This window comes from Kwoniella shivajii, chromosome 1 (assembly GCF_035658355.1).
Source record: "Kwoniella shivajii chromosome 1, complete sequence".
NCBI lineage: Eukaryota > Fungi > Basidiomycota > Tremellomycetes > Tremellales > Cryptococcaceae > Kwoniella > Kwoniella shivajii.
In genome coordinates, this window is record NC_085908.1 from 53,538 (window position 1) to 79,759 (window position 26,222).

The 26,222-nt window shown below is 43.8% G+C and overlaps 10 protein-coding genes across 10 annotated transcripts; 4 read left to right on the top strand and 6 right to left on the bottom strand.

Annotated features, from left to right (window-relative positions):
* Positions 1 to 106: 106 nt before the first annotated feature.
* Positions 107 to 1,608, top strand: IL334_000020 (uncharacterized protein; the record flags this gene model as incomplete). Its single annotated transcript, XM_062931806.1, has 2 exons — positions 107 to 1,091; positions 1,166 to 1,608. 2 exons carry the CDS (start codon positions 107 to 109, stop codon positions 1,606 to 1,608), a joined length of 1,428 nt encoding a protein of 475 aa, XP_062787857.1.
* Positions 1,609 to 1,860: 252 nt separating this feature from the next.
* IL334_000021 (uncharacterized protein) lies at positions 1,861 to 2,768 on the bottom strand (the record flags this gene model as incomplete). Its single annotated transcript, XM_062931807.1, has 5 exons — positions 1,861 to 2,131; positions 2,213 to 2,317; positions 2,399 to 2,484; positions 2,554 to 2,683; positions 2,728 to 2,768. The coding sequence occupies 5 exons, from the start codon at positions 2,766 to 2,768 to the stop codon at positions 1,861 to 1,863; spliced, it is 633 nt and encodes a 210-aa protein (XP_062787858.1).
* Positions 2,769 to 3,057: 289 nt separating this feature from the next.
* Positions 3,058 to 3,882, top strand: IL334_000022 (uncharacterized protein; the record flags this gene model as incomplete). Its single annotated transcript, XM_062931808.1, has 5 exons — positions 3,058 to 3,148; positions 3,233 to 3,266; positions 3,338 to 3,463; positions 3,651 to 3,700; positions 3,773 to 3,882. 5 exons carry the CDS (start codon positions 3,058 to 3,060, stop codon positions 3,880 to 3,882), a joined length of 411 nt encoding a protein of 136 aa, XP_062787859.1.
* A 177-nt stretch (positions 3,883 to 4,059) lies between these two features.
* Positions 4,060 to 9,096, bottom strand: IL334_000023 (uncharacterized protein; the record flags this gene model as incomplete). Its single annotated transcript, XM_062931809.1, has 24 exons — positions 4,060 to 4,495; positions 4,582 to 4,677; positions 4,759 to 4,860; positions 4,924 to 5,020; positions 5,088 to 5,184; positions 5,238 to 5,275; positions 5,334 to 5,412; positions 5,468 to 5,518; positions 5,579 to 5,756; positions 5,819 to 5,915; positions 5,972 to 6,059; positions 6,121 to 6,270; positions 6,330 to 6,346; positions 6,410 to 6,500; positions 6,556 to 6,612; positions 6,670 to 6,747; positions 6,809 to 7,056; positions 7,109 to 7,185; positions 7,246 to 7,281; positions 7,349 to 7,461; positions 7,538 to 7,827; positions 7,938 to 8,018; positions 8,083 to 8,206; positions 8,407 to 9,096. The coding sequence occupies 24 exons, from the start codon at positions 9,094 to 9,096 to the stop codon at positions 4,060 to 4,062; spliced, it is 3,411 nt and encodes a 1,136-aa protein (XP_062787860.1).
* Positions 9,097 to 9,773: 677 nt separating this feature from the next.
* On the bottom strand, positions 9,774 to 13,544 carry IL334_000024 (uncharacterized protein; the record flags this gene model as incomplete). Its single annotated transcript, XM_062931810.1, has 16 exons — positions 9,774 to 10,083; positions 10,158 to 10,225; positions 10,300 to 10,375; positions 10,501 to 10,624; positions 10,884 to 11,146; positions 11,249 to 11,390; positions 11,474 to 11,594; positions 11,665 to 11,743; positions 11,803 to 11,941; positions 12,035 to 12,124; positions 12,283 to 12,448; positions 12,574 to 12,703; positions 12,871 to 12,999; positions 13,123 to 13,183; positions 13,368 to 13,450; positions 13,537 to 13,544. 16 exons carry the CDS (start codon positions 13,542 to 13,544, stop codon positions 9,774 to 9,776), a joined length of 1,989 nt encoding a protein of 662 aa, XP_062787861.1.
* A 604-nt stretch (positions 13,545 to 14,148) lies between these two features.
* IL334_000025 (uncharacterized protein) lies at positions 14,149 to 16,688 on the bottom strand (the record flags this gene model as incomplete). The annotated part of the gene is made up of 13 exons (XM_062931811.1): positions 14,149 to 14,187; positions 14,282 to 14,436; positions 14,495 to 14,898; positions 15,016 to 15,113; positions 15,207 to 15,273; positions 15,345 to 15,449; positions 15,556 to 15,659; positions 15,714 to 15,843; positions 15,906 to 16,006; positions 16,080 to 16,278; positions 16,344 to 16,404; positions 16,472 to 16,508; positions 16,575 to 16,688. The coding sequence occupies 13 exons, from the start codon at positions 16,686 to 16,688 to the stop codon at positions 14,149 to 14,151; spliced, it is 1,614 nt and encodes a 537-aa protein (XP_062787862.1).
* A 1,102-nt stretch (positions 16,689 to 17,790) lies between these two features.
* IL334_000026 (uncharacterized protein) lies at positions 17,791 to 18,675 on the top strand (the record flags this gene model as incomplete). The annotated part of the gene is made up of 7 exons (XM_062931812.1): positions 17,791 to 17,872; positions 17,931 to 17,947; positions 18,019 to 18,047; positions 18,117 to 18,204; positions 18,291 to 18,410; positions 18,469 to 18,562; positions 18,638 to 18,675. The coding sequence occupies 7 exons, from the start codon at positions 17,791 to 17,793 to the stop codon at positions 18,673 to 18,675; spliced, it is 468 nt and encodes a 155-aa protein (XP_062787863.1).
* A 66-nt stretch (positions 18,676 to 18,741) lies between these two features.
* Positions 18,742 to 19,710, bottom strand: IL334_000027 (uncharacterized protein; the record flags this gene model as incomplete). Its single annotated transcript, XM_062931813.1, has 1 exon — positions 18,742 to 19,710. One exon carries the CDS (start codon positions 19,708 to 19,710, stop codon positions 18,742 to 18,744), a length of 969 nt encoding a protein of 322 aa, XP_062787864.1.
* Positions 19,711 to 21,023: 1,313 nt separating this feature from the next.
* Positions 21,024 to 23,372, top strand: IL334_000028 (uncharacterized protein; the record flags this gene model as incomplete). Its single annotated transcript, XM_062931814.1, has 6 exons — positions 21,024 to 21,594; positions 21,695 to 21,842; positions 21,918 to 22,138; positions 22,260 to 22,392; positions 22,486 to 22,652; positions 22,723 to 23,372. The coding sequence occupies 6 exons, from the start codon at positions 21,024 to 21,026 to the stop codon at positions 23,370 to 23,372; spliced, it is 1,890 nt and encodes a 629-aa protein (XP_062787865.1).
* A 279-nt stretch (positions 23,373 to 23,651) lies between these two features.
* IL334_000029 (FACT complex subunit POB3) lies at positions 23,652 to 26,113 on the bottom strand (the record flags this gene model as incomplete). Its single annotated transcript, XM_062931815.1, has 10 exons — positions 23,652 to 23,860; positions 23,921 to 24,225; positions 24,283 to 24,546; positions 24,599 to 24,838; positions 25,014 to 25,395; positions 25,459 to 25,564; positions 25,632 to 25,713; positions 25,787 to 25,889; positions 25,979 to 26,008; positions 26,089 to 26,113. 10 exons carry the CDS (start codon positions 26,111 to 26,113, stop codon positions 23,652 to 23,654), a joined length of 1,746 nt encoding a protein of 581 aa, XP_062787866.1.
* Between the last annotated feature and the right edge of the window lie 109 nt (positions 26,114 to 26,222).

Sequence of the window (26,222 nt, forward strand, 5' to 3'; positions counted from 1 at the left end):
TTCAAGAATATGATCTATGTAAACTTGCCACTCGTCTTACATCCAGTCCTCACGTCTTCGTCATCACCAACCGCTGGATAACACAAATCTCCGACACTACTGCATCATGAACAACATCTCCACACCGTTAAGCACATCGTATTCGGGAGCCAGTACCGACTATATTCCTCACCAGTTCACAGACTATAATTCTCAGCCTTCTAATGTATGTCCTCCAACGTATGGCGCCCCGTATTTGCTGTTTCCTCCTGCTCCCACTGGTTCACCTTTATTTCCACTGCCCAACCAATTTGGTCAATCTCAACCGTACTTCTCATCGATTGGACACGGTGCAGGAGTCGGTCATCTTGGAGTGGGATGTTTTGGGGGGGAGCCATCCTGGGACAACATACCCCGCGGGACTTTACCCTTTCTCTCACAGGAGGGTATCGAAGCTTTCACAAAAGCTGACCAAGCTGCACGCTATTGGTCCGGCGAGGGCGGCGACGTATATGTCCCTCCCACTACTGCACAATCGTCCAGTAACACTTTACCACATCCGAATCAGTCACAAAACGACACCGCTACTGCCGTAATTGAGCCGTCATTGATCAGACTAGAAGACACTACTGCCAATGGTGTTTGGCCGGAAAGTGATACACTCAAGGGTGCATACGGCGAAGCCTGCCATGCAGCTGCGTCACGTGAATATCAGCAGGCCAAAGGCGAGCTGAATCGGGCGAATGACCGAGCTGACACGTTTCAAGGCATACTCTTTGAAAAAATCGATGGACCGTACGAAAAGAGTAGGGCCTCCATCAACGTGTCTTGTGACGCATTATCGCGGATGGTTCCAGAACGATACTTGCGCGATATCGTCGAATCTATCAGAAGCGAAATTGAATCTCTAAAGGAACCGGTAGATGCTGTGAAGGAGGCCTGGCGAAGATTGGACAAGACGAATACTGACTTGATCGGACACCTGATCAACTCCCGGATGCTGGAACGTGAAGCTTACACGCGAACTAGAACGAGTTGTCGACATGTCCATGAAGAAAACCTTCGTTTTTCTACGAAGTGGGCCAACGTCACCTTACGGACAGATGCCAATGGTAAGCACATACCTCACGATCATTTCTGCCTTTCAACATTTGTGTGATCATCGTTGACATAACTACATCTACAGGTGACAATGTCCCAGCACCATTCTTTAAAGCCTTTAAAAACATCACTAAACGAAATCCGAATGCTGATAAGATCTCGTTCTACACACAATCAGCTGATCCCTCGACTTCCACAAGTCAAGCTGGCGAGACTACTATGAAGCATCAGAAAATTACTAATGATTCGAACACAGCTCAATCAACATACTATACGGGTTATCCCTCGGGAGCAGCGCCATCGACAGCCACATATCCTATGAGTGGTAAAGGCTTTTCTGCTTACCCAGACTGTGGCCCTACACCAGGACCAATGTCAAATTCTGACGCCACAGACCAATCTCGGCTCACTTTCATTGAACTTGTCAGTGATGTGGCGGAGCAAGAGGAGTGGACGGAGAATGAATGGGAGCAAGCCTACGAAGGCTGGCTGACCTCGGCGCCGTCGGGTCTGTCGAATCATTGGTAGGCATAGGTGAAATTTTGTCGGATCAACTAGGTAAATACCTGTCTGGTTACAAGCGAGATTAGTTTTCGGTAATTTCATAGCATGTGTGACTTTCGGAGAATAGAATTGAGACCTATATATCCTCTGTGTATTCATGTTCATATACCAGCTCCGTAATTCCTATCCTTTCACATTCTCGACCAGTAACAACGGTGACACCCTCTGTCCATTCATGTGAAATTTGCAAGACTGGGCTTAGTAATCTTGGCTCCATCACTTCTTTCGCCAAACAGCTATCTTCTGATTCCCTTTTGCACCACCTTTCCTCATTTCTTCAGGAGGCACATCTCTACTCCAGATCAGATCCCAGCTCTCATCTAGCAGATGGTGATAGATCTCTGTAGACAAAGGCCAAGGTGGAGGATCGTTATTTGTTGGCGGAAGAGGATACATGAGTGTGATCAAGGTCGCATTTGAAGAGGATAACTTGAATAACTGAGCGGACCAAGACTGACGAAGCTCCGGTGGAATAGCGCAGAGGAACCTTCAAGATGGATCATTTTAAGAATCATTCGTGTATACGTGTATGTCATTCATGGGTTTTTTTTTTTTTCAGGAGACTCACGTATAATCATATATCAGATCGTACTTTTCCACTGCTTTATATTTGAAGAAATCTGCACAGACGACATCCGTCTGACCAGAGGTAAAAAGTTGACTGCTAAGCCATCTTTGAACGGATCAACGTACAGCATTTACTAGCTTCATGAACGGGCTTTGTGTGGTATCATGATCATAGTGATCGACTTACTGCTTAGCTTTTTCGACCCCTGTAGGAGCTAGATCTAAGCCGGTGGTATTCAGTCCCCTTCGTGCGAAATTATGCACATCGTAACCCTATCAACGACATGGTTCAGTTAGGTTTCAGCGGTTGACTGCAGAAATTCTCGAGGATTGCACGTTCACCGTTCCGCATCCAGGTACCAAAGCTCTCCCTTTCTTCGGTATATCCAACTGATCGGCTATAGGCGATTCAAGGAGTGATTGTAAAGATCGATGAGAAGCAGACTCATCCCAGCCTGTTCTACCTTCTTTCCTACGTCGCGTCATCAGCAAGGTCGGCAATATGTTATTACATACCATCTTTCTTCCCAAGCATCGTCCGCTATAATAGAGCTCATCTCCGACTGAATCGCTTATGTGAGCTGATTGTATTCCAAATGCTAAAGCAGTTCTTACTTCGGTAACTCAACAGTATCCGGATAATTCGCATCGGATCTCTCGATGTGTCGCGAGAGTGGAGGGAGGCGGTAGTCTCGCTCAATGAAATCATATGCCGGAAAACGAAATCAGTGGACAACGTAGATACTCGAATGTTGAGGTTGCTCGATCCGATTAATTGGTTCGTATTGACAGTCTGCTCAATGCACTGTCCTGCATATAGTCAGGAGTACAGGATTTAGAATCATAATGTCTGATAATAAAGGAACTATCAGCGGTTCTTGCAATTGCGGTTCCATAAAGGTTACTATACCAAAACCAGACGGGACTGTCCTGTGTCGTGAGTTTGCTCAACGAATCGCGGGTTCTGCCGATACCTAAACAAAGTAACGGTTGAGCGCTGATCATGATCGTTTCATTCTAGACTGCACCAGCTGTCGTAAATCAGGTGGATCGTTGTAAGCTTTTAGCGATCTTATGGAACAGTAGATCATATCGATAACTGACATAAACCTCGACCAATTTATAGAGCTTCTGCCAACTTTGCGCTCAAACGTACTGATATGGAAGTGACCGGAAATGGGAAAAAGGAGTTCACGCAGAAAGGTTCATCCGGAAATGATGTGACCAGACATTTTTGCGGACTTTGCGGCACGTATGTTTGTCCCCTATCACAAAATCATCTATGAGTTTGCGGTCAAGGAAACTCATGAATACAAGCGATGAAGGCGAAACGCTTTGAGGGTGCGAAGTATGTTGTTATTTGACGAGGAGCGAACTCTACATTGGTTACTCGACCGAAAGGGCAATTTTACTGATGTCCATGTTTCTCAACATCACAGACCACTTTGGACATCTGTTGCTGATCCCAATGCTGTATTCGTAAAAGGTGGTGAGTTTCCGTTGCGAATCAGGCTCTCCCGGTACTCAGAAGGAGGCTGATCAGAATGACAATCAACTTCAGGTCTATTCGAAACCCATTCGATTCCTTCGCCAGTCTCCCATCTTTTCGCCAAGAACATGGAGGATTGGGAGGTCGTTCATGAAGGTGCAGAAAGAGTAGAGACTCAGTAGATTAGAGTTGTTTCTACTTGAGCTTTCTACCATGAACTGTCAGCGTGAACGCTATCAGATCGTGGGCGCAGTAAGTCTTATGATTGCGAGACGTATGGACATGAATTTGTGCATGCTATCCAATCACAATCTCAAATCGTACAAAATTACAACAGGCTTTGAATGAGTCGAGTCACCTTATTCGTCCCTCCCCTGATACCAATATTGATCCCGTTGAGGATTATCATCTTCAGATCCGTCCAGCTGATCTACTTCGACCTCATCACACTCGTCATATATTCTACGATTATTGGGTCCACCTTCGTCATGTCTGATTTCACCATACGACATCCCGTCGTCAACATCTTCCAAAGCAACACTCCCTTCAATATTTTCTGGTAAGTCTTTGAAGCGGGAACTAGGGTCAGATTCCTTATCCGACTCTTCAACTTGATTGACATCGGTATCTTCCAGCAGCTTCTGTAAGGTCAACTTGATCTCATCCACTTCTGGGTCCATCCTCCATGCCATGAAGCGTTTTGCCAACTCATCGTTCGCTTCTATCTGTCGTTCCTGTTGGGGTGTAGGGGCAGTGTTGTATATCTTGCTAAGCTCAAATTTAGAAACGCAAGCGCTGTCGGCAACGCGAAGGAAAACCCCGCGAGTTCCATCAATCATCATGAGATCACTGCCAGAACACATGGAATTATCCCTACTCACGTGACGAATTTAGCTCTTTCGACGATCTCCTGGGGAATTCCGTGCTGCGAAGCGCATTGAGCTGCATAAGAAGTATGACTTGATCCTGGTGCTAATCTAGTAGTATTGATCCAATCTCTTTAGTGTCTCGCATGCCGCAACATGTCTGGATCTCAGAAGCAGGAAATAGCAACATACTTGTACAGGAAATTTAGCTCATTATTCTCCGACATCATCGTTCGCATGTAAGCAAACATGACTCCGTCAACGTCGTCCAAAAACCGCTGAGTGATCAATTCGCTTTATATCAAGTCAGGCTCATCAGTGTTCACTATCATGAAGAGGAATTGGAGGTGAGCTTACTGGAAGTGCGTAAGCACCACTGTTCTAGGACATAGCCCTTTTTGAAGATAGTGTATCACTCCCGCCAAGAGGCCAGCGCCATCCCAGGTGATAGTGCCTATGTGTGGTATGTACATATGTTAGTTGAATTGCCATCGTGTGTAAATCATTGACAGCCAACAAACCTTTGCCGAACTCGTCAAGAATGATCAGAGATCTTTCAGTTGCACCTCGAAGGGCTTGAGATACTTGTCCAAGGTCTATCATGAATGCCGAAGCGTGCTACGTTCAAGGAAAGTGAGCGGCAATACTCATGGCGACCCTTATCATCTCACCTTGGACGAAGATTCTTTGGTTTGGAGACGAGTGAATACTTTGTGCCTGTCAGCTTTTGTAGGGAGGGGAACTATGAATGTCATGGTCATACTCACTTTTGTCACAGATGCCGACAACTGCTTCTTTGGCTGGGACAAAGCTCCCTATCTGAGCCATGAAGACAAGCACGGCCACCTACAAGAATCCTGTCAGCTCTTGTCCACGTGTCAATGTCGTCCGTCAGATGTACCTGTTTTCCATAAGCTGATTTACCAGATCCATTCGCTCCAGTCACGATTACCTAGCAATTATAATCAGCACATTTGATGTACGACTGTGGACGTATTGCGTGGCTGCGAACCATGTTATGATGATCACCATCTGGACCACTTTCTAAGACAATATCGTTTGAGATGTAACGATCACAGACTCTATCGTAAAGAATGTGTCGCCCTTCCCTGACCTTCAGCGTGTTGTCGTTTGTCATCGTAGGACGATGAAGATCATATGCTCGGACCGCTTGGGATAGCGCCAAAAGGCTATGATCGGATTAGCGGGATCAAGTTCAGTAAGCTTATCAAGTCAATGAGAGAAAACTCACCAGTCTAGTTCAGCAATGACATCGATGGAAGACAACAAGGAAGCTTCACGTTCGAGTAAAGCTCCAACCAGAAATTGAACCTGATCGATCTCTGCGTCTGAATCCCAAAACGTCAGTAATAATCTTAAAAGATTGCAATATGACATAACAGACTGGTCATCCTGATATATATATCACCAAAGTGCATATCCAATTCATGCATTTCTTGGTTCTTATAGTAAAATTTATCAGGAGTACTGAACTGTAGGAAATCAAACATCTTAAGTTAGATCAATGAGACGAACAGAGAATTATCCACCCACTTTACATTCCCAGCCCGATATTTCAGGTGGTGACATGCTCTCATCCACACCTATGACTGAGTAAAATCCTATTTGAGGAAGATATAGCACGTTGAAGCTTGTAGCGATCCCTCTTGGAATTTTATATCGCAACGGGCGACTGACTTCGGTCTGCAGATCGGATCCGTGGTCAAGGCTGGTTCTCTAGTAAGCAAGAGCTCAGCGCTCACCAGAAGACCATCGAGACCTGATATAAGAACAATCAACCGTTTCAGTACTATCTTCCTGGTATTAGCGGCTCTCAACTCACCCGCATAAGTCTGCTTCATCTCGTCCAATTCTTGATTCACGCCCAGCCTGACACCCATGTGGGATTGATATTTCGAGACGTCCCAGTCGATCTTTAAGCTGTTCAACATGCCTTCCTAAAATGCTGCAAGAGAGAATGATACCCACAACCGCTTGGATTGAATTGAACATGATGTCTACCTCGGGTGATATGCCGGTACGCAGCTGTTAATCGATATCAGGCTATTTTTCTTCACTCCAAATCTCTCTCGAGCTACCTACTCTGTTGATGACAGGTACTTCAGTGTGTCCAGCCATATCCAAGATCTTTCCTTGAACGATTCCCACAGCCGACAAAGTCTGGACATGACAGAGGATGAGCGTGCATGAATGCCCCTAGGTGATGAGATCAATAACTCACATCTTTGATGTTTATCCATTCCCTGTATTTCACCGCACCGGATTTCAATTTGCCAAAAACGGCTGGCAAGTTTTTGATTCTTTTCATATGATTTGATATGTCTGCGACCATTGAGACGTTCTCATGGGCAGATAAAAGGGAAACAGCGTCATGTCGAGCAGTGATTTCTTTTAGATCTGCCAACGGTCGGAGATGCCATGTGTGGAACAACTTCTTACCGAGAGGGGTAACGCAGGTATCAAGAAGACCTACCTTCTACGTCAGCTATGGTATGCGTTTCAAAGGTATCTGCCAGACTACCATGTATAGAAACCGCTGGTTTATGATCTGTACGAAACATGGACCCATGAGCTTCTACGTCAAATATTCCAAGAGAACTGCTGCAATGAAATATCTGTATTTGTTAGCCAGAGCAGCAGAAAGTCAATCGTCCTTACGTCAGAGCGTCCTTATTTATTCGCATGTGTCGTTCACTACAGTCAGGATAAATATCAAATTGTGTTCTTTACACTGCTGTATTATCACCACAAGTCGACTCACAGTTCCATGCTTTCGATGCTGTTTAGCTGAAGAGGAGAACGATCCCCTCCTGACTCGAGATCTTCACTCAATTCTTTCTTAATTTGATGTATTAGAGCCCCAGTAGCAGCCGTCTGCGAGGACATCAGCGTCGTTGGGGCTTCAGTTGGTTGGACAGATAGTCATTGCACCTCCGGGGTGAGTACTTACGGCTAGGGGAGCATCCACATTCACCCAGCATCCTAGTTTAACCAGGCTTAAGCGGGTTTTTCCCATTCCAGCGTTGGAATCCAGCCAAGGCTGGCCCACGCAACGAGTGGTAGCTTCTTCAGAGAAAGATGAAGTTTCAATGGCATGGTCAGCTTGAGGTAATAAGGCATCATCAGGTAGATTAAGGGTAGCAAGCTGGCTGAAGGCATAACCGGGTGAGCAGTATTGGTTCGCGAGGATAAGCAATCGAGTGGATTGTAATTCAAAACCGCTTCTATCGTTTTGTTCGTCTAAATGTTGAGAGACAAACTACATTAGCGAGACTGATCAAGTCGGACTGTGGTGCAAGATCTAGATAGGAGTTTGCAGAAAGTTTGGGTGTATGGTCAAATTTGCTCACCCCATAATCTAGCTTGATCAACCAGCCCATCTTGTGTTTTGCTGCTTATTACGATAAGTTCGGGCTGAACCTGTTCCATTACTAGACAAGAGGAGGACGGAGGGTCATTTACGATATGGTGTTGTACGGATGATCAGCAACTTACATAACAGAGCCAAATCCCATCCCAAAGTATCTTTTGTGTCTTCCAAAACTTGTATCTTTCGCTTTTCCGGATCATACCAAGCGGCACCTATATTTCCAACGTACGGACCGTGTATTGCGAGAATCTGAGGTGTGTGTGTGTACGATAGGTGATAGAGAGGAGCAGGTACGGTGATACAGATATTCGTGGCGTAAGAAACGAAGATGAAAGGAGTGGATATCGTGTCAGTGGAGATAGTTGTTGATCAGTAGATGGGAGGTATGTCTCGTTAGCTGATTAGTTTGAAAGATTTATTCGAAAGTTTCAGCATACAATGCGGCTTACCCTTTTACCTACTACCTTTTCTGTCTGTTCTTCATCTAAAGCTTCTTCCTCCCCAGGATTCGCATAACGGTTGATCTCATCTGATCCCATAACTGGACTTCCGTCATTTGTCCACTGTTTGATGTTTCTGTCCGTATTATTGCCAAGTACCCCTTCTTGGTTTAAATACTTTTCGAGTTCGTCCTCGTTGACATGGGAGATCGGGAAGACAGTTGTGCCTTGAATGGGACTGGAAATGGGTAAGCTGTTTGATGAGAGAAGAGATCGAGGCTTATAATCGAGGAAAGGAGATTGTCGATCACGAGTAGGATACCTGTCATATTGTGGTATCTGAGCCGAATGACGATACTGATGGTATGGTGAAGGAGTAGGAAAAGGAAGAAGAGATTCAGGCAAGTACGATTCTTGTTCTTGAGGATGCTCACTGTATGTGCTTCGATCTAGCACACGGTTAGCTGAGAGTATATGATATGTAGAGGTATTAGCAGTATTAGCTTCATTTTGGTGTTGATCGATAAGAAAGGGGGATTCATGTTCATGTTGCGTTACACGACATTTCACTCTCCTGGAAGTATCGCTTTCTTCTGCGACATTTACACTGGGTGAGGAGGGGTGTCTGAACAAGGACGATGATGGTCTTTTGGCTGGAGGCAACATAGTCACCTGGGATCTGACAGGGATCAGTACCATCACAGCTGATGTGAAGAGGATGAAGGAAGAGTTGAGGAGGAGAAGGAAAGATGAATAGATGGAGGATGTGATGATGTTTTTATCGGCGGGGGATGGACAACCTCCACCCCCAAGGTGCAACCCAATCAACTCTCCCACGGTGACGCAGACGCAGATTCACCACAAATGCATGAAATAGACGATGCATTCAACGACCAATGACCTCGTAGATATCAGATACCAAGTCATATGTCTACCTATCTGATACTTCTCATGGTTCGTTCAGTGATGGTTGTTCACTTTGAGGAGATGGAGAGAATTCGAAAAAATGAAGGAAAATTACACCCCGAGACCGAGACCAAAAAATAAATAGAAATGGTACAGTATGCCGTTTTATGTTGTTTGTTATTTTGCCAAGAAGAAGGGTCTTATGATTGTTTTGTGATTTTTATGTATGTTGCCTCTGTCGTTCTGATTCTTGCGATGTTGGTAGAGTGACGAGTGACAGGATGATAAGGTCGGGTTAGAGAATTATAGTTGTTGTGGGTGCTTGACAACCTTCGCGGATTGGAACCTACCCGCAAAGAAGCCACTGCGATCAATTGATGCAGTGTGAGTTTTCCAGCGTGAGTCACATTTGAAATCCGAAGAGAAGGTACATGGTACAGCCTCCTAGGAGCGTGTATGGTGATGCTTGACTATATAGCAGCCTGAGCACCATTTAAAACCACTAAACCTTCCGTGTTTTTACCAGAATGGTCCGTCACCCCATTCGCGGCGGTAGCGAAACCGCTCAATGCGGTAGAAGATAATGGTGGCAAACCTTCTATTCCAGGTGGCGGTTGAATATCGATATCTTGCACTTTGCTAGTAGATGATATAGGCAGTGGGACGGGGTCTGCTGCGTTGTGTATTGGTACACCATTGGGTAAACTTGATGGAACCAAGTTGGGGATTTCCGACGGTGTTAACAAGGGGAGTTGAGATGGTTGGTCTGAGGGTGTGGCTCTAATCAAAATGGGTCATCAACTCATCTCTTTATTTTTGCCTCTTCTGATGCTATGTCAATTCATTATACTCACTTGGTGCGCTTTGGAGGTCCTTGACCAGATTCCTCAGTCGCATCGCCCATACCGATGTCGGTGGAGCCCTATGTCAGGAACCGTGTATTAGCTTCTTGTATCTGCAGATCTTCAGCGACAAGTGCGCAAGGCCGAAACTCACATTCTGTTGTGTTCGCTTGGTCTTCTTCTTTGCCTTTGGATTTCCGTCAGGAAAACAATACGGTGGAAGGTCCGATCTATAGAGAGTTAATGGATTTTGGAGTGAGATTGAAATTGGGATCGAGATGAAGGAGAGGAAGGAAGAAGTTGGTTTGATTTGGTCAGTGTATGACTTCCTGACCAGATGAACATAATCACTCACCTCTTAGCAGGCCTGAGAATCACACTCATTTCCATCTCGTTATATTTGTCCCAATTTTGACAAGCCGAACAAAATCGTTTCGAGGGGTAGAAGAGATTGAGTACTCTTGATCCTTGTCCATCTTCTGTGAATAGGAAAATGACCAGTCAGCGTGATCCTGTTCTTTGGGAAATAGAACCACCGCCAGATGGCTTCACACCGTCTGTGAGCACTCCGCTGAAGCGCACTCCGATCGGACATCATTTCTGACAACAATAATATCCTTCCTTACGCCATTCCAGTCATGCCAGCCAGCCATTTCCACGGTTGCTCCTCCAATAGCAGCTCCCACCACATATTTGAGACTTTACTTTGATTCTCGCGAATGGTGGTAGTCAACTCACTAGGTCTCTTTTCGATCTCCAGACCAATAAAGAAATTCTTTGTCCAAATCTTCCTAGCGCCTTCCTTTCCTTCTATGTCTGACTCCTTTCTGCTTAATAATTCTGGGGTGACTTCTCCTTGAGATGCCGCAGCTTGTTCTTCCTCTGTTAAGCAATAATACAATGTTGATATGCCTCCGACTTGAGGATGGGCGGTTAGGATATTATCTGTATTTTCTAAATCTTGTACTAGTGTTCTTATTCTTGATTCTACCATTCCACTCCTACGAAACCGCAAAGGTCAAGGTCAGTCGTCACCACCAGCCTCTCATACAACCTCACAGGAGTACGTTCTGTGAGAGATAGCCGTTAAAGGAGTGACATACCAATCTTTGATTCCATCCGGTGTAGATGCTGACGCAACCACGTGAACATACGTCTTGTACATACTAAAGAAGTCTGCCTTCTCAAACAATCCCATCCATGAAGTTCCCGGATTCTTGAGTATCTCATCGGTTATTTGCATGGCTAAGAAGATGAATCAATCAGCCCCTGGGGAAAAGATAATCACGTGGAATGTCGACAAGATAAAACCATTGGTCGACACGTACCCCTCAACATTTCCTTCTTGATTATACTCATTGTACTTGCTGTAATGTTATGTGTCGAGCACATCGAAGGATAAGCAGGAGTAATCACCGGCATTCTATGAAGCATATCTCTCTTATCAAGCTATTGTTCAGTGCGGAGGTCAGCTTACCATGCGTATTTGTAAAACGAAGAGCAGTGATACGGTACTCACCTTCGGGTTCCATACCGAATGCTGCATATTGGGTGGACCAGTTTCTATCTTCTTCAGAATGACAGGTTGTGGCCAGCCCCTAGGATCCGGCCGGGAATCAGCATCTCCAAGTACAACCTCGTTTCTAAACAGTCTCACCATTGATAGTAGATAGGAAAGAATTTTCCAACAATAGTCGCCGGTGCTGCAGTGGGGTATAGTTGGCATATTCTAGCAGTTAAGAGAGCCCATGCTACACCACCGGGGAAACCAAGAACGTTGGAGTAGATTCCTCGTCCTGCAAGATATTGCCACGTGTAAGCTCATTACAGTAAGTCAATGCAAGGGAAGGACCTGAGACTTCACAGGTGAAAGTAGGATGTTCGCTCACGTTTGGCCCACATTCTGATTGTCCGCAATGCCGTGCGGAAAGTAGCTACATCGGGAACGAGATTCAAGATCATGTCTGTAACTCGAGGTCCTGTTGTTACAGTATCAGCAATCATTTAGCTCACTTATCACGCCTGCTCCCTCCGTCCATCATACTTTTCCCGCTATATATTTCGTTTTGACATCATAGCTAAACCTTAAAGCCCAATCCCTTGTCTGGCCCTCAATCCTAGTATAAGACGCACTCACCGTTCAAACTTCGTTGAGAAGCATCATCTACACCTCTCAGAATTTCGTCTTTTTCTATATCCAATTTATCTCCAGCTTCTGCCAAATTGACTCTTGCGAACAGCAAATCGACTTCTACACCTGATATAACTGTCTTCATCACAGGCACAAACGCTGACGGTACAGCCTAGATAAAACACATGAACTCAATCAGAAAAACGCAATATCCAAGACATATATCATTTTGATAATTCAAAGGGCTTTCAGGCAATGATGGGAAAGAGATGGAGGATGGAAAAAGGAATAACATACAGATATTTCAGTTACAGCAGGCCAAGCTCTTAACATATCTTGAAATTCTCCGAAGAAATGCTCTTTATATATATGTCTTGGACAAACGCATATTGTATCTATATCTGATCCAGGTCCATGTACACCAAGTCTAATATGATGGTTTTATCAGCTTCGAATCTCGATCCATTGCGAATCACTCGGGACCATGTGATTCAATTTCTTCGCACTGAACGTGTTACAGTAACAAGAATATCCAGAACACTCTCTCTTTTATTCATTCCAAAAGCCTAGATTGGAATACGAATGGAAACTTACCTATATGAACCTGAAGTATATATCCTTCCACCAGCTTCTGAAGCTACTTTTTCTGACATTCCACATTTTATAGATACATCATGTACGAATTTGGTTACCAATTGCGCAATGTTTGATAATAGTCGTTCTCTGCATGAAATGAATCAGTAGTCGGAATATCTTCAGAACTACATATCATTCAGAAGGAAAGAAGTGTTTTTTTTTCAGGTAGACTAGGTAGTTATGTAGGAGTTTAACTAATAGTCTACTCACCTCACTTTACGTTCTTGCTCTGACTCAAACTGATTCAGCGACACCAAATCTGACATAAGAGCTATTGTCGACAGCATCCGGTGTGCAGGTTAGCGGACATTGAGATATATGGACGGAGCGATGTTGGAATTCCTTCATTGCGCTTAATGTGTCTTCTTCTTTCAAATCCACTCAAATGAGTCCAAAGCCCCCTCCAGAAAACCTTTCATAACACCAAAATTAGAAGCAAAGAATACATGACTCACCCTCACTGGACCTCACGTCTCCTTCTTTAGGTGAATCAGTCGATATAGGAGGTGTGACACCTAAAAACTTGATTTCTTGTTGTCTAAACGGTGTCAAAAGGTTGTCAGTCTTCGCTATTTAGTTTACGAGACGGGCTAGAGGTGCTTAATCGATGTGCTTGTGGCTTACCCTGACATTATGCTGATATTATTTCGATTGATGACTTCTATATTGCTTTTGTCTCGCTAACAACCGAAATAGGAAGTGAAGGAAGATTGTCTGAATCGCTTTGAATACCTTGCTCTTGAACGATTTAGATCGGTGATAGGGTAAACACCATATATTTACTGATCACTGCCCTTCTATTAACATACAAGTTCTTCTATCTTGGCGTTGTGTACTGTTGTTGTTGTTGATGATGATGATGTACTGATAATGATATCAATCGATGTTTGTGAGGTTTTGGATGAACGACAATAACTCAACTCTTTGTTCGCGACATGCAACAACATCTCATCAGAATGGGGAATGAATCAACCGTGGGAAAGGGGGAATCCCCCCCTGTGAAAGAGGACATTTGTGGCACTGCAAAATCAAGTACGAATTCAGGTTCAGGCGAAGGAAATGATGAGAGTAGGAATGGAATCGCGGAAAGGGCGAACAAGAGTAGCAAAGTACATGCATCCAGTGCTAGTATGTATATGTAGAAAGCCAAACTATGTCGAGGCAGGTATAAACACTAGAAGTAATAAGCACACGAGGATATTTTGAAATTCCACCAGTTGGTTTTCCTCCCTAAATTTAAGCAGATGAAGCGGCTTTCAGACATGCTTGAACCTGCTACGTAGTGTATCAGCCTTTATTCTTTGTTTTATGGGTAGATACACATTGAGGAAGATAGGCATGGTGATGGTGAAACAGTCCATTCACTTACCTGACCATTACAATTCCCAACGGTCAAATCCCCTTTATTACCTGCTTTATTAGCGGCATTTTGGCAATCGTTCATCTGAACATAACAAGAAGCGTTGAGAGCATCGACCAGGAAGTTGAATGTCTGACCATTGGTACTGTATTTATTGCCTGATTCTAAGGCGACGAAACTAAGTCAGCTGTTCAATTGATGCAACGAATAGTGCAATCTTACGAGTGACAGCAGGTGCAGTACCTCCCAAAGAACCAGTGAAAGTTTGCAAGTTGGATCCAGTGACAGCGGAAGCTGGGGCAGTTGACGTCTTAGAAATGACAGCAACTACTGAGGAGGCTTTTGAAGTAGCAACGACTGTGGGAGTAGCTTTGGATGTGGCAAGTACTGCAGAAGACGCCTTGCTGATCGCGGCAGACGAGGTAACTGCAGCTTTACTGGTTACTGCTGATGACGATGTAGCGACCTTGCTGGTACCGACAGCTGAAGAAGCTCTACTAGAAGCAAGGACAGTGGCTGAGGAAGCTTTTGAGGTCGATGAAATGACGACAGAAGTGGCTTTGGAAGAGTTGGCAGCTGAAGAGACCACAGCTTTTGACGTAGTTGCAGGCGTTGCACCGGAAGAACTGGAACCAAACCCTATGTAAGCTGACCTCTAACTCATGGAAGATTTTGCATAAACTTGTAACGTATGTATATACATTCATACAAAGTTCTGTTCTTGTATGTGACGAATGACTTACCCGGGGAGATAAGGTTGAATGGCTTTAACGAAAAGATCATTATCTTTGTCACCTGAGGGGGTAATTGATAAAGCGTAAGAGGAATCGAATGATCCGGCCTAACGATCGATAGACGAATATCAGTCTTTAACTCGCAATATGATCCTCTTAGAATAGATGAAGCATGAGAAAGAACGAAAGCAGGAACTTACAGACCAAATGGTGAACCCAATGAAGGAATCACTATTGTCGGTGATGTACTTCAAAGCTTGACCCACGCTGCAATGCATTCAAGAAATTGATTACTACTCTGGTAGTATGGCCCATTTCATCTCGCGACAGCGACTCACTCTGTTTGACAAGAAGCGGTGTTGCCACCACCTGTTTCAGAGATGATAGCTTTCTTTCCATGTTGAACGAGCCAAGCTTTGAATGCTGTGTACACGTCCACACCGCTTAATAACGATCAAATCAGCGTTTTCACTTTTTTGTCCCAAGTTATATCAATCGGAGAAGCGCAGCATGTATTCTGTTGGAGGTCAATGAAAGGTAACAACTCACTTAGTTGTACATTCAGTACTTTGACCACTACCATCTCCATCATAGTATTTATGAGCGTCGATGATCAATAATGATCCCGTAGAATCAGCAGGATCTTTTACATTCTAAGTGGTAAGTTATTAGCAAAATTGATAATTCAGAAGAGAGGTACGACCTACAAGTAAAGGATCGTTAGAACCTGAAGTCCAGCCTTCGGGATGAGTCCATTGATTACCTGGTAAAGCGATAGATTGGGTGGTCGCTCCAGCGGCTCGAATAGCGTTGACAGCAGCTTGAACAGTGGTTGCCCTGATGTGAGCAACCTTCGAGTTTAGCGATCGATGTTGTCGTGATACTGTGCTTGCACTCACCATTTGTTGATATCAATATCATGAGGTTCATTCATAAGACCGAATATAACCTTTGATTCGGACTTATATTTGGCTGCTAATAAGCTCCAAAGACTGGCAAACTAAACGATATGTGCAGTGTGATATCGTCAGCTTCTAGTTCCACTTCTTGGCTTGGGAAAAGGTATAACAGACATTAGCGTCAGTAGGTCCGCCTTGACCTATGATCTGTCCGTTCCATCTAGCATAATTGTGCACATCGATCATTACATATGATCCGGCTGCAAGTGCTGATTTGACGAGATTGTCGTAGGTCGCAAAGAAGGTTGCATCGAGAGAAGTAGATGCTTGGTTGTTTCCGACGAGGTATTGCCATCCGACAGGAAGACGGAAACTGTTGAGGATAAGATTAATCAGCTGAAACGATATACGGCAATAACGTATAACAGAAATACTGACACGTTTGCTCCATCTTTGACGAAATGACCGATTTGTTCAGTTCCAGGACAATAGCTGGTACCTATGGAACAGATGATCACACCGATCAACCGAGTCTCTTTTCTATATGTACAATAGTATTGACCTACCTGAACTTCCATCGGTATTCATACCAAAATCACAACCCTTGCATCGCCTATCGGGTCAACGTGTGTAATCTCATTGAGAGGGAGAGGGAAATACAGGACTTACAGCGAGATTAACACCTCCTAATCTTGGTAAAGCTCTTTTCTCCATTTGGTGAAGAGGCAAAGCCAAAGTACCTGCGAAGAGGGCAAGAATCGAAAAGAGCTTGAGAGGTAACATGCTGAGTGAAATCTTGTTCGTCTCTTGTTGAGTCAAGGAGAGTTCAGAGTAAGGAAGATGAAGGGACACAAGTATACAATCAATATATAACGGTTCAAGTAAGGAAGTAAGTACAAGAGTGGAATGTCTTGATATCGATAATGATAGAAACCTAATGAGGGATGATGGAGAAGGAAATCGGTAAGATGAGAAAGAGAAAAGGAAAATTTCTGTCCAGTTTCATACTTTATATAGATGTTGGAGGTAGTTCGATTGTACCCTCATTGTTGGTATAGTCCGCCATCAAACATGTCAATCTTGTTCACCACCCCCCTTCTTGGTACCTTTTGCATTCATCAAAACTCCCTTCCTTGACTACCATCGAATGTCATAAATGTAAACCTTGTATCTTTATGTCATAACTCATGCATTAGGTCAGAGTTTGCCCAACATGGTTACTGGCATCGATCATCATTCTTTGATTAATGGTATGTCTGATACACTCAATCTGCGTTTCAAAGGTAATCAATTAAAGCATTGTCACTCACTCAATCTCATGATGGACCCTCGTTCCTTGTGGGTGATGACAGCGAGTACTCCCAGCGTCATCCCTTCAAGTGTTCTAGACTGTCATCATAGGTCAGATGGTGGTGCCTATCTAGTCGTAAGGGGGTGGAGAGTGATGTTTCGCCTTCTTTCTCGGAAGGAAAATGGAGTGCAACGGGGTAAGACTAATCATGCGGAGAGGAACAGAACATCGGGGTGTTTCATCTTGACAGGGTTCATTGATCGAGAGAAGTAACTTGCTCCCTTCGACCGGACATGCATCGAACTAGCTTGATGAAAGAAGACGGATAAAGAATATTCTCTATTCAAAATGGATCGTACGCGTCCGAGTCGATCACGTCGGCAATATCCGGGTACATCAGACAGAATATGACAAATAAGACAGGAAGATAAGGGATGCAGCAATGCTTAAAGGATACTTGATGACTTACATCACAGGATAAGAGACTGGGAGACGTTGCATACACAGAGCTAGTTTCATAATTCACGCGGCCGCTTGGCAACCGTCAAGTCCATTGTACGAACATCGAGCTATCCGATCACCCTCAAGGAAAAGATGAGAGAATTACCTTCACATTTCGTAAGGGTAGCTGAGACCTCGGAAGACATACAGAGATGTATGAACATCAGGAAGGAAGGTCAGTGAGCTGCTCCATTCATACATAAAGAGACAAATGCTCAAATCGGCTCGAGCAGTTTTCATATACGAGCAGGTGGGTCGGAGACATCAATTCCAAGTTAAGAAAAAGAACTACTCTTACAACAGTGAATGATATACTGGTAGGGATACGATATACGTATAGAAACGAATGAGTGAGTGTGTTCATTCCAATTACGACCACTTCTACAGCATACATCAAACTGATTCACAGCGTACAATAGAGATGATGCCGAAAGTACACATTTCCTTTTACTTCTGGGAGATAATCAAGCAATAGGGACGGTGAGAGTCATAAATTCGAATGGTCAAGTGAGTTTGGAAACTGTTGCACTTGCATTCACCATGCCTCTTTCAGAATGATAAACCACCTTCTACGAGCTGATTCATCTTCGCAGCTCGGTAGATTTGCTATTCTCAAACCATATCGAGGTTTGGGATTAGGTAGACCGATGATTCAAGCTGTGCATGATTACGTGCAATCAGAAGGAGGGAAAGAAGTTTGGTGTCAAAGTCAAGTCAGTATAACAATATCATCTTCTATTTTATCAACTTTTCTGATGGGTTTCCGTTTAGGCTGGAGATCCAACAAACGGTGGTGTGGATGCTACTGGATTTTATAGAAGATTAGGGTATGTCAATAGAGGAGGAAGATATATGAAAGAGGGAAGTGAGTACTTATATTCCTATTAATCAGATGCATCGATCGTGTAAAAAGAGGTACACTATTGATAAAGATTTTCAGCGGAACATCAAGATATGGTGATCAGTTTAATACCTTGACGCTTCTTCTCGATAATTAGATAAATATATAGACATCGAAACCAGATTCCAATGAGATTATCACTCTTATTTCGCGTAAAATGATCTTAAATCTGATGACTGATTATGCTCGAGTAACATCGTACGCAGAGTTGTGACCTTGCTCTCGTTCAATCTTGGTATTCGATTAGGTCTGGCTTTACCTTCATTGTCAATGACGTTTTCGGACCAATCTACGCGATACACTATGCTTCGCCTTCCGGAATCTTCCTTAGAAATTGAAGATTTTCCAGGAGTGCCTCTAAGTTCACTTGTTCGGCCACCAGGCATCCTCGTCGAAACTTCAATATCAATGTAGCCGCTTTCTTTGATTCCTTTTCTTACAGCGTTACAAGCTTCGGTCCACGGTCCTTTCGAACTGGCAGAAAAATTCTCAGATAGGCGTTCCAGATTTTCAAAGCTGACTAAAGCCACTGTGGGACTACTTGAATTGTTCATCTTGTATCTTAATCCGATCATCATGTCATCTGTCTGACTATGAGCTGAGGATGTGATATTAGTTCCCGATGGAACGTTTTGTGGACAGGTAGGAATGAGCCACCATTCTATCGCTTCATTGGTGAACAGAGCTTTGGTACGGCCTTGAGGAAGTGTGTTGTCCTGGTCAGTATACAACGAACTCAAAGCTTGGAGGCTTGCAGTGATTATATGATTGGCATCGTTTCTGCCCCATTCGTCTTGAGAAAGAGGTACTTTTTGCCATTGCATGGGAAAATCAGGAAGGTTCACTTCCAATTGGGTATCTTGACTTCCTCGTGTATCGTATGTAATGGTACAAAGTTCGTCATCTAGTATGTGTAGAAGTCTGCCAGACCCTTGAGTTGGGAGCTCAGATCCTTCTTTGGCAATCATAGACAACTTAGCGGGTGAAGGCTGCCATCCTATCTGTTTCAAAGTATTGGGATCCATAATGGGTGATAACGCTCTACTAGGATGTCTATGATGCTTTCGGCTGTTGCCACTTCCAGTCGTCTCATTGTGATCAGTCTCATTCATTGGGAGACCGTAATTGTACCGTTCAACGATGTGCTCAGTTAATTGGAATTCGACTTTGAGGTCGAGGATGAGAGGAGTAAACAGATTGATGCGAGGACTGTACTCGGGATTTACAGTAACTAATCCAATCCTCATAAACCGTGGGTAGATGTCGAAGAAGGACTTATTCGGATCGCTTCGACGAGTGAAAGGAAGGACGAACATTATTCGTGACATGAAACCTTTGTTGGTCCTCGAAGATTCTATAGAGGTTCACCAAGCGATCATCGTGAGGTAAGAGAAGATCCGCTTCAATACGATGTCTTCTCCACTGGCAGACAACTATGTGTTCTCGCGAATATGATGATGAACATCGTCATAACAGATGAGCAGATTTACTGGAATTACCTATCTGATGCGAGATTGGTAACGATGTACAAGTGACTGCTGAAACTGGGACTAGTCGATCATGCTCAAACTTAGTATGATCTTCTACAGTATCTCGCTTAGATCGGCCGAGCGATACGTGAAGTCGAGAAGCAAATGCAGACTAGGGTTGAATTTGCTGCTTTTCTGAGTATCGTTTTGATTCCTTCTCCGTTTTGAGGGATCTCATCGATGTTTTCAGGCACAACTTCAACAGGGATGGAGGATCTTCGTGCTCACACTTTCACATCTTCTAAGACAGAACCCAAATCTGCTCTCTCCGATACACAGTCAAGCTCTAAGTTATCTGTAATACTCCTCATCATTGATGTTCACGCTGAGAGGCTCATCAGGACAAATCAGCAGATGAGACCATCTCAAGAAAGTTGTTCTATCTTCCCAAGCGACAAGCATATTACAAATGACCAAAACAAGCGGCACCACCGTCCGTCTCCCTCCGCGGAAGTGATAAATCTACCCTGAATCTGCCACGTGGTATCCCACTGTTACTCGAGTCTGGTGCTTGGATCTAATCGGCCGCAGTCGGAAAATCACCCTTTTTGGAATCCACAACATGGGATATTCCTTTTCAACTGTAATCGTTCGTTCATCGTTGCTCTTGTATCTTTTGTTATTCGTCTTCTTCGGGTCCGGCCGCGGTATAGGATGGTTTCTCACACTAATCGCTATGGTATCACCAACTTACTGGGTCTGTTCATGCGAAAATTCAAAGGTGTATATAAGTATGAGACCATATGCATGAGTGATCAGCTTATTCCTCTTGAGAATATATTTTGACAATTGCAACCGCCTTTCTACATAGAAAGTCCTAAATTGAAATCAAAAAAGAACAGCTTAAATATTATAATATACTCATATAAAGAGAAGAATTGACTTCGGATATCGACATGTCTTCTTCATCAACAGTAGTAGATACCGATCCACCTGTAGCTGAGACACCAGCGGCGTCGCCGAGAGCCAAACGAGCTATCTCGATCTCGGCACCACATTATCATGATCATAACAGAATTGGACAGCCTCTGGGACGAGTTCCAACGGGTAGATCAGGACATCAAAGTGGCAGTGTAACAGAGCATCAACATCAACATGACCATGACCATGAGCATAACAACCAAGACGAACATGGTCAAGGTGAACCATTAGGTCGAAGTGTCACTTCAGGTACAACAGCCTCACGGCGACATGTACCTGATCTAGCATTCCCTTATATAACCACCGATATTTCAAGAGGTGGTATAACAGATGAATATAGAACAGAAACAAGACAAGGTTACATATCAATGGATGATCCTGATAATGGATTAAGACCTGTTCAATCAAGATTATCAACTTTACATGGTGATAGATTCGTTTTACATAACGATAAAGAAAAAGGTGGTTTGGGAAACAAAAAACTAGTCACTTGGTTGGAAAAAGATCCTGAAAATCCTAGAAATTGGACCAAATTCCGTCGTTGGGGTGAGTACCTATCTCTTTTTACTTACAAGTCAATATCCAGACAACCCCGTATGATTCGATCATTGATACGAGTCCCTTATTGACTTTACATACTTCATAGTCATCACCGCTATTGCATCTTGTGCGGTTATTCAAGTGGCTCTTTCTTCAGCTATCGTCACTGGTGATTTCAAAGATCAAGCAGAATACTTTGGTGTTTCAACTGAAGTGATCTCTTTGACTGTATCATTGACCGTTTGTGGTTTCGGGTATGTCCTTTCTTTCTGATCGACTCAGATTGTCATATGATAGGCTGATCTTCGAATGCAATACACCCGTCTTAGTACCGGTCCATTATTGTGGTCACCCTTATCTGAACTACTTGGCCGAAGATTACTATGGGCTATACCAACATTCGTTTATATCATCTTCAATATCCCCTGTGCCCTGGCTCCGAATATCGGATGTCTTTTAGCTTCAAGGTTTATTTGTGGTTTCTTCGGTTCAGCTCCTCTTACACTAGCAGGTGGTACAATTGCCGATATATGGGGTCCTGAAGAGCGAGGTGAGTCACAAATTGAATCTATAGCTTCGTTGTTCGTTGTTCGTTGTTCGTTGTTCGTTGTTCGTTGTTCGTTGTTCGTTGTTCGTTGTAAGGGAACAAAGAGCTAATGACTGAGTTTAAGGTTTTGCTATCGCTATCTTCGCTGCTGCTCCCTACACTGGACCGGTGATCGGCCCTCTGATAGGTGGATTCATCGGTAAATACGCAGGTTGGAGATGGCTTTATTGGGTTAATATGATTTCTGCCGCTGTTGTGTAAGTTACAACCGTCATCAATTTCATTGCTTTCTCACTCCAGTCACTCAAAGAACATATGGCTGATTCTGGTGATATTACCTTTTATTTCAGTTGGATTGCGAGCTTGGCCATTCCTGAAACATTTGCACCTGCATTACTCAAACGAAGAGCAAAGCAACTCCGACAAGATTCAGGAGATGATTCATATGTGACTGAACAAGAGATATTCAGAAAACCACTGAACGAAATTGTATTGGAGACTCTGATCCGACCATTCGGTGAGTTTAATTTTGATTGATATATCTGGGAGAATAAATATATTTGCTGATCGGTTTTTCTTGAATGTAGAAATGCTTGTAACGGAACCAATCTTACTCTTGATGTCGTTATACATCTCATTGGTTTACGGATTACTTTATGCCTTCTTCTTTGCTTTCCCTGTTGTCTTTGGAGAAGATTACGGATGGGACGATGCCAAAACAGGATTAACATTTATACCTGTATTCTTCGGTGTTGGGTTAGCTCTTTTCGTCACACCATGGTTGGAGAAGACGTATACAGCAAAAGGTGAAAATGTAACACCCGAAGATAGATTACCAGGTATGCTTATTGGTGGACCATTCGTACCTATCTCACTGTTCATATTCGGTTGGACCGCCCCTCCTTACGTTGCTCCAGGTGGTGGTTCTTGGGTAGGACCTTGTTCCGCTGGTATACCTTTCGGATTCGGAATGGTTTTAGTTTACTTTTCGGCAAACGCGTATCTCATTGAAGCCTTCCCAGATTACGTCGCTTCCGCTTTGGCAGCTAAAACGGTTGTCAGATCAGCTGCTGGTGCAGCTATGCCTTTGTTCATCTCTATAATGTTCAGAAAAATTGGCAACGGTCCTGCCGCCTCTATCTTGGGCGCAGCAGCTATCATCATGGCTATTATTCCATTCGCTTTTGCTAAATATGGCGCTGGTATTAGAGCTAGATCAAAGAGAGCTGCTATTTAATCGGTGGTCTTATAGATTAGATTGTTAGATCAGTATATAGTGTGTCACATAAGTTGGGTCCGTACTTGGCTTTATATTATCATAGATAGATTTGTGCTTTGATGAATATATAATGTCATAACTCACTCAAAACATGCTACTTGGATACCATTGGAGATCCAGGCAAAATACTATATAATTACATGGAAAGATTCGTTTTGTCAACTGGATGCCAGGGAACCTGTTCACAGGTGTTGACGTCCACCTTCTCATGAGCTTGTGCGATCTTCGAGGTCATAATTACTCTGCCTTCTTAGCCTTTTTAGCTTTGGGCTTTTCGGCGTCACTTCCACTACCTGTATCTTTCTTGGCTCGCTTGGCTTGTTTCTTTTTCAATTCCTCCATGAATGGATCACTAGCATCGGATGCCATGCCATCGTCTTCTGCATCTGAGTCTGATTCGGAAGGTGATCCTCCATCCGATGATTCTGATTGGAAATCCTCGTCGTCTGCAGATCCCACATCAGTCAGGTGGAATGTCTTTTTAGCCCGGAGGTACCGCTACTCACCCGATTCATCATCCTCATCCATAGCAGGTTGACTCTTCTTTCCCTTATCCTTCTTGCTCTTCTTCCTGTCTTCTTCTTCTGATGCGATGCTCTCCATATCCTCATCTTCGTCGCTTAACGGCTCATCAATCTCCATCACGGTCTCTTCCATCTCGTTCTTCAGTCGAACATTCTTCAACTTCAGGAAAGCACTTATTGGTCCAACTTCCTCTTTACTTATAGCTGTGAAAACGTGATCCGCCACTTCAGTCTTCGAGACGACTCTCATATCAAATGTTCGTGCCGATGCGATACCGCCTCCGACACTTTAGCAACCGTCAGCTAAATAGACCAGCGTGCATGGAGTAGTAGTTGTGACTAACCGAGAGAACGAAATACTCTCCGTCTTGGAAAAGTCAATAAGTATAGGTTGTTTCGCAATAAAGATAAGACCTTTTTCCAGGAAATACAATTCTCCTTGAACAGCTTTGACGTTTGCTTTTATACCATTCAATCCCTGCGCATTTCGGAAGCTTCCGGGTGGTGTCACTTTCTTTCCTGTGAGGGATTTGAGTACTCGTGAGATGACATGGAAAGTGGGTGCTTCGTATTTTCGTTGCAGATCGGGGTACTTAGCGAGCTCCTCGCTGCCAAGAGATTAGCAAGTTGTTGCACGGAAATATCCCTCAGAAGACTCACTCGTTCAGATTCAGCTCTGCATCCACCTCTTCATCTTTAGGCCATTGTGCTACCAAGAAGGGATATCGAGTTGCACCTTGTCTGATGGGGGGATCAAGACCCAGCACAAGTTGGATATGAAGGTCATCGAGTTTGGGAAGGAGGAATATGCGATGTAAGGAGGTAAATGGTACTCGATAATCCGTTGATTTACCGAGAAGTCGAAGGGAGTCAGGATAGAACTCTAGCGAGAATCGTCCTCTGATTAAGCAGAAGTATCAGCATTCATCAGTGTGACATTCAAAATGGAATATATGTGTTTTGAGTGTGACCAAGTGAAGCAGGGTATATGTATGAAGAAATGGGAAATCGAATTGGCTGACAGTGGTGTGTAGCACGTGTATGTGGGGAGGAGAGTTGAGACCAAATAACTCACCTAGGTGTAAGAACCAATATATCTTCGAAAACAACGATACTATCCCCAACGACTGCTCCGATATCTGCTTTGTCTTTGATCGTATTGTGGAACGCTTCTGCTGCACTGACTTCATTTCCATCTTCATCCAAATCTGTTTCTTCCCCATCACTACCTGCATCACTGCCTTTAGATTTCATGCTTTTCCCAGGTACGTAAAATCTCATTTCTACCAATTCATCGGGGACTCGTTTAGCGAGGTCTTTTGGGTCGTGTGGGATTGGAGGAGGAGGGTTGAACTCTAATGCAACTTCATTTTTACCTGCGATGTTAGAATTTGCTACCACAGATAGAGGGATCTCGAATGTAGTCTTGCCTTGGACCTGGAAAGTAATATCATTGCCTGTGGAGAACTAAATTAGCGAGATTGACCACGAGAAAAAGCTTTGCATCAACTGGTACTCACCTTGAACTTGAGCTTTACCCCAATTCCAACCTTTCAAACTTGAATCCCTAGTTTCAAGCTTGATGTTGAAATATTCATCAAGCGTTCTTTTCACTTTATCATGATCCTGATACAATTGAGTGACATGTTCAGCTATCTGATCGTCTGGTCAGCACATGATGGTCGCGACTCACTTCTCTCTTGAACCCATCAAATGTGATTCTAGGTTTTTCCGCTTGACGCATAGCTAATCTGAGTTGAAAATTCCTTGCCACCCTATTAGAAGCTATCAGTCGCTGTTCCTTTTGAGTACGATGGATACTTGCACAAGACTGTAGAGACAACTCACCTGAACCATGTTGCATGTCGAACATCATGCCCTGTATAGGTTATAGGTGCATCTTCGCTGACATATGTTTTCCATCCAAAACCTGCTGCATTGAACCGGAGTTCTATTGAAAGTGCAAGTCAGGATCAGCTGCGACACAGCTTTGGGCGCGATGCGTAACCAATCTGCTCATCAGCTTGTCATTCCACTTACTGCCTATGTCAGGACCATCGCCATGAAAGACTGTGATCAAACGGTTTGCGTCAGTAAAAGGTGTTCTCAAACCCTGACTTGTCCGCTGCTAAGGGGAATAGCACACTCACTGTTCTCAAATGTGACGGTAGACATTCCACTGTCGCTGCTGTTATGGAGGGAACGTGTGCTAGGTCAGTAATGTGATGGTGGGAAATGAATGAGGAAAAGAGAGATGTCGAGAAAGTTGGATTAAGTATCTCCA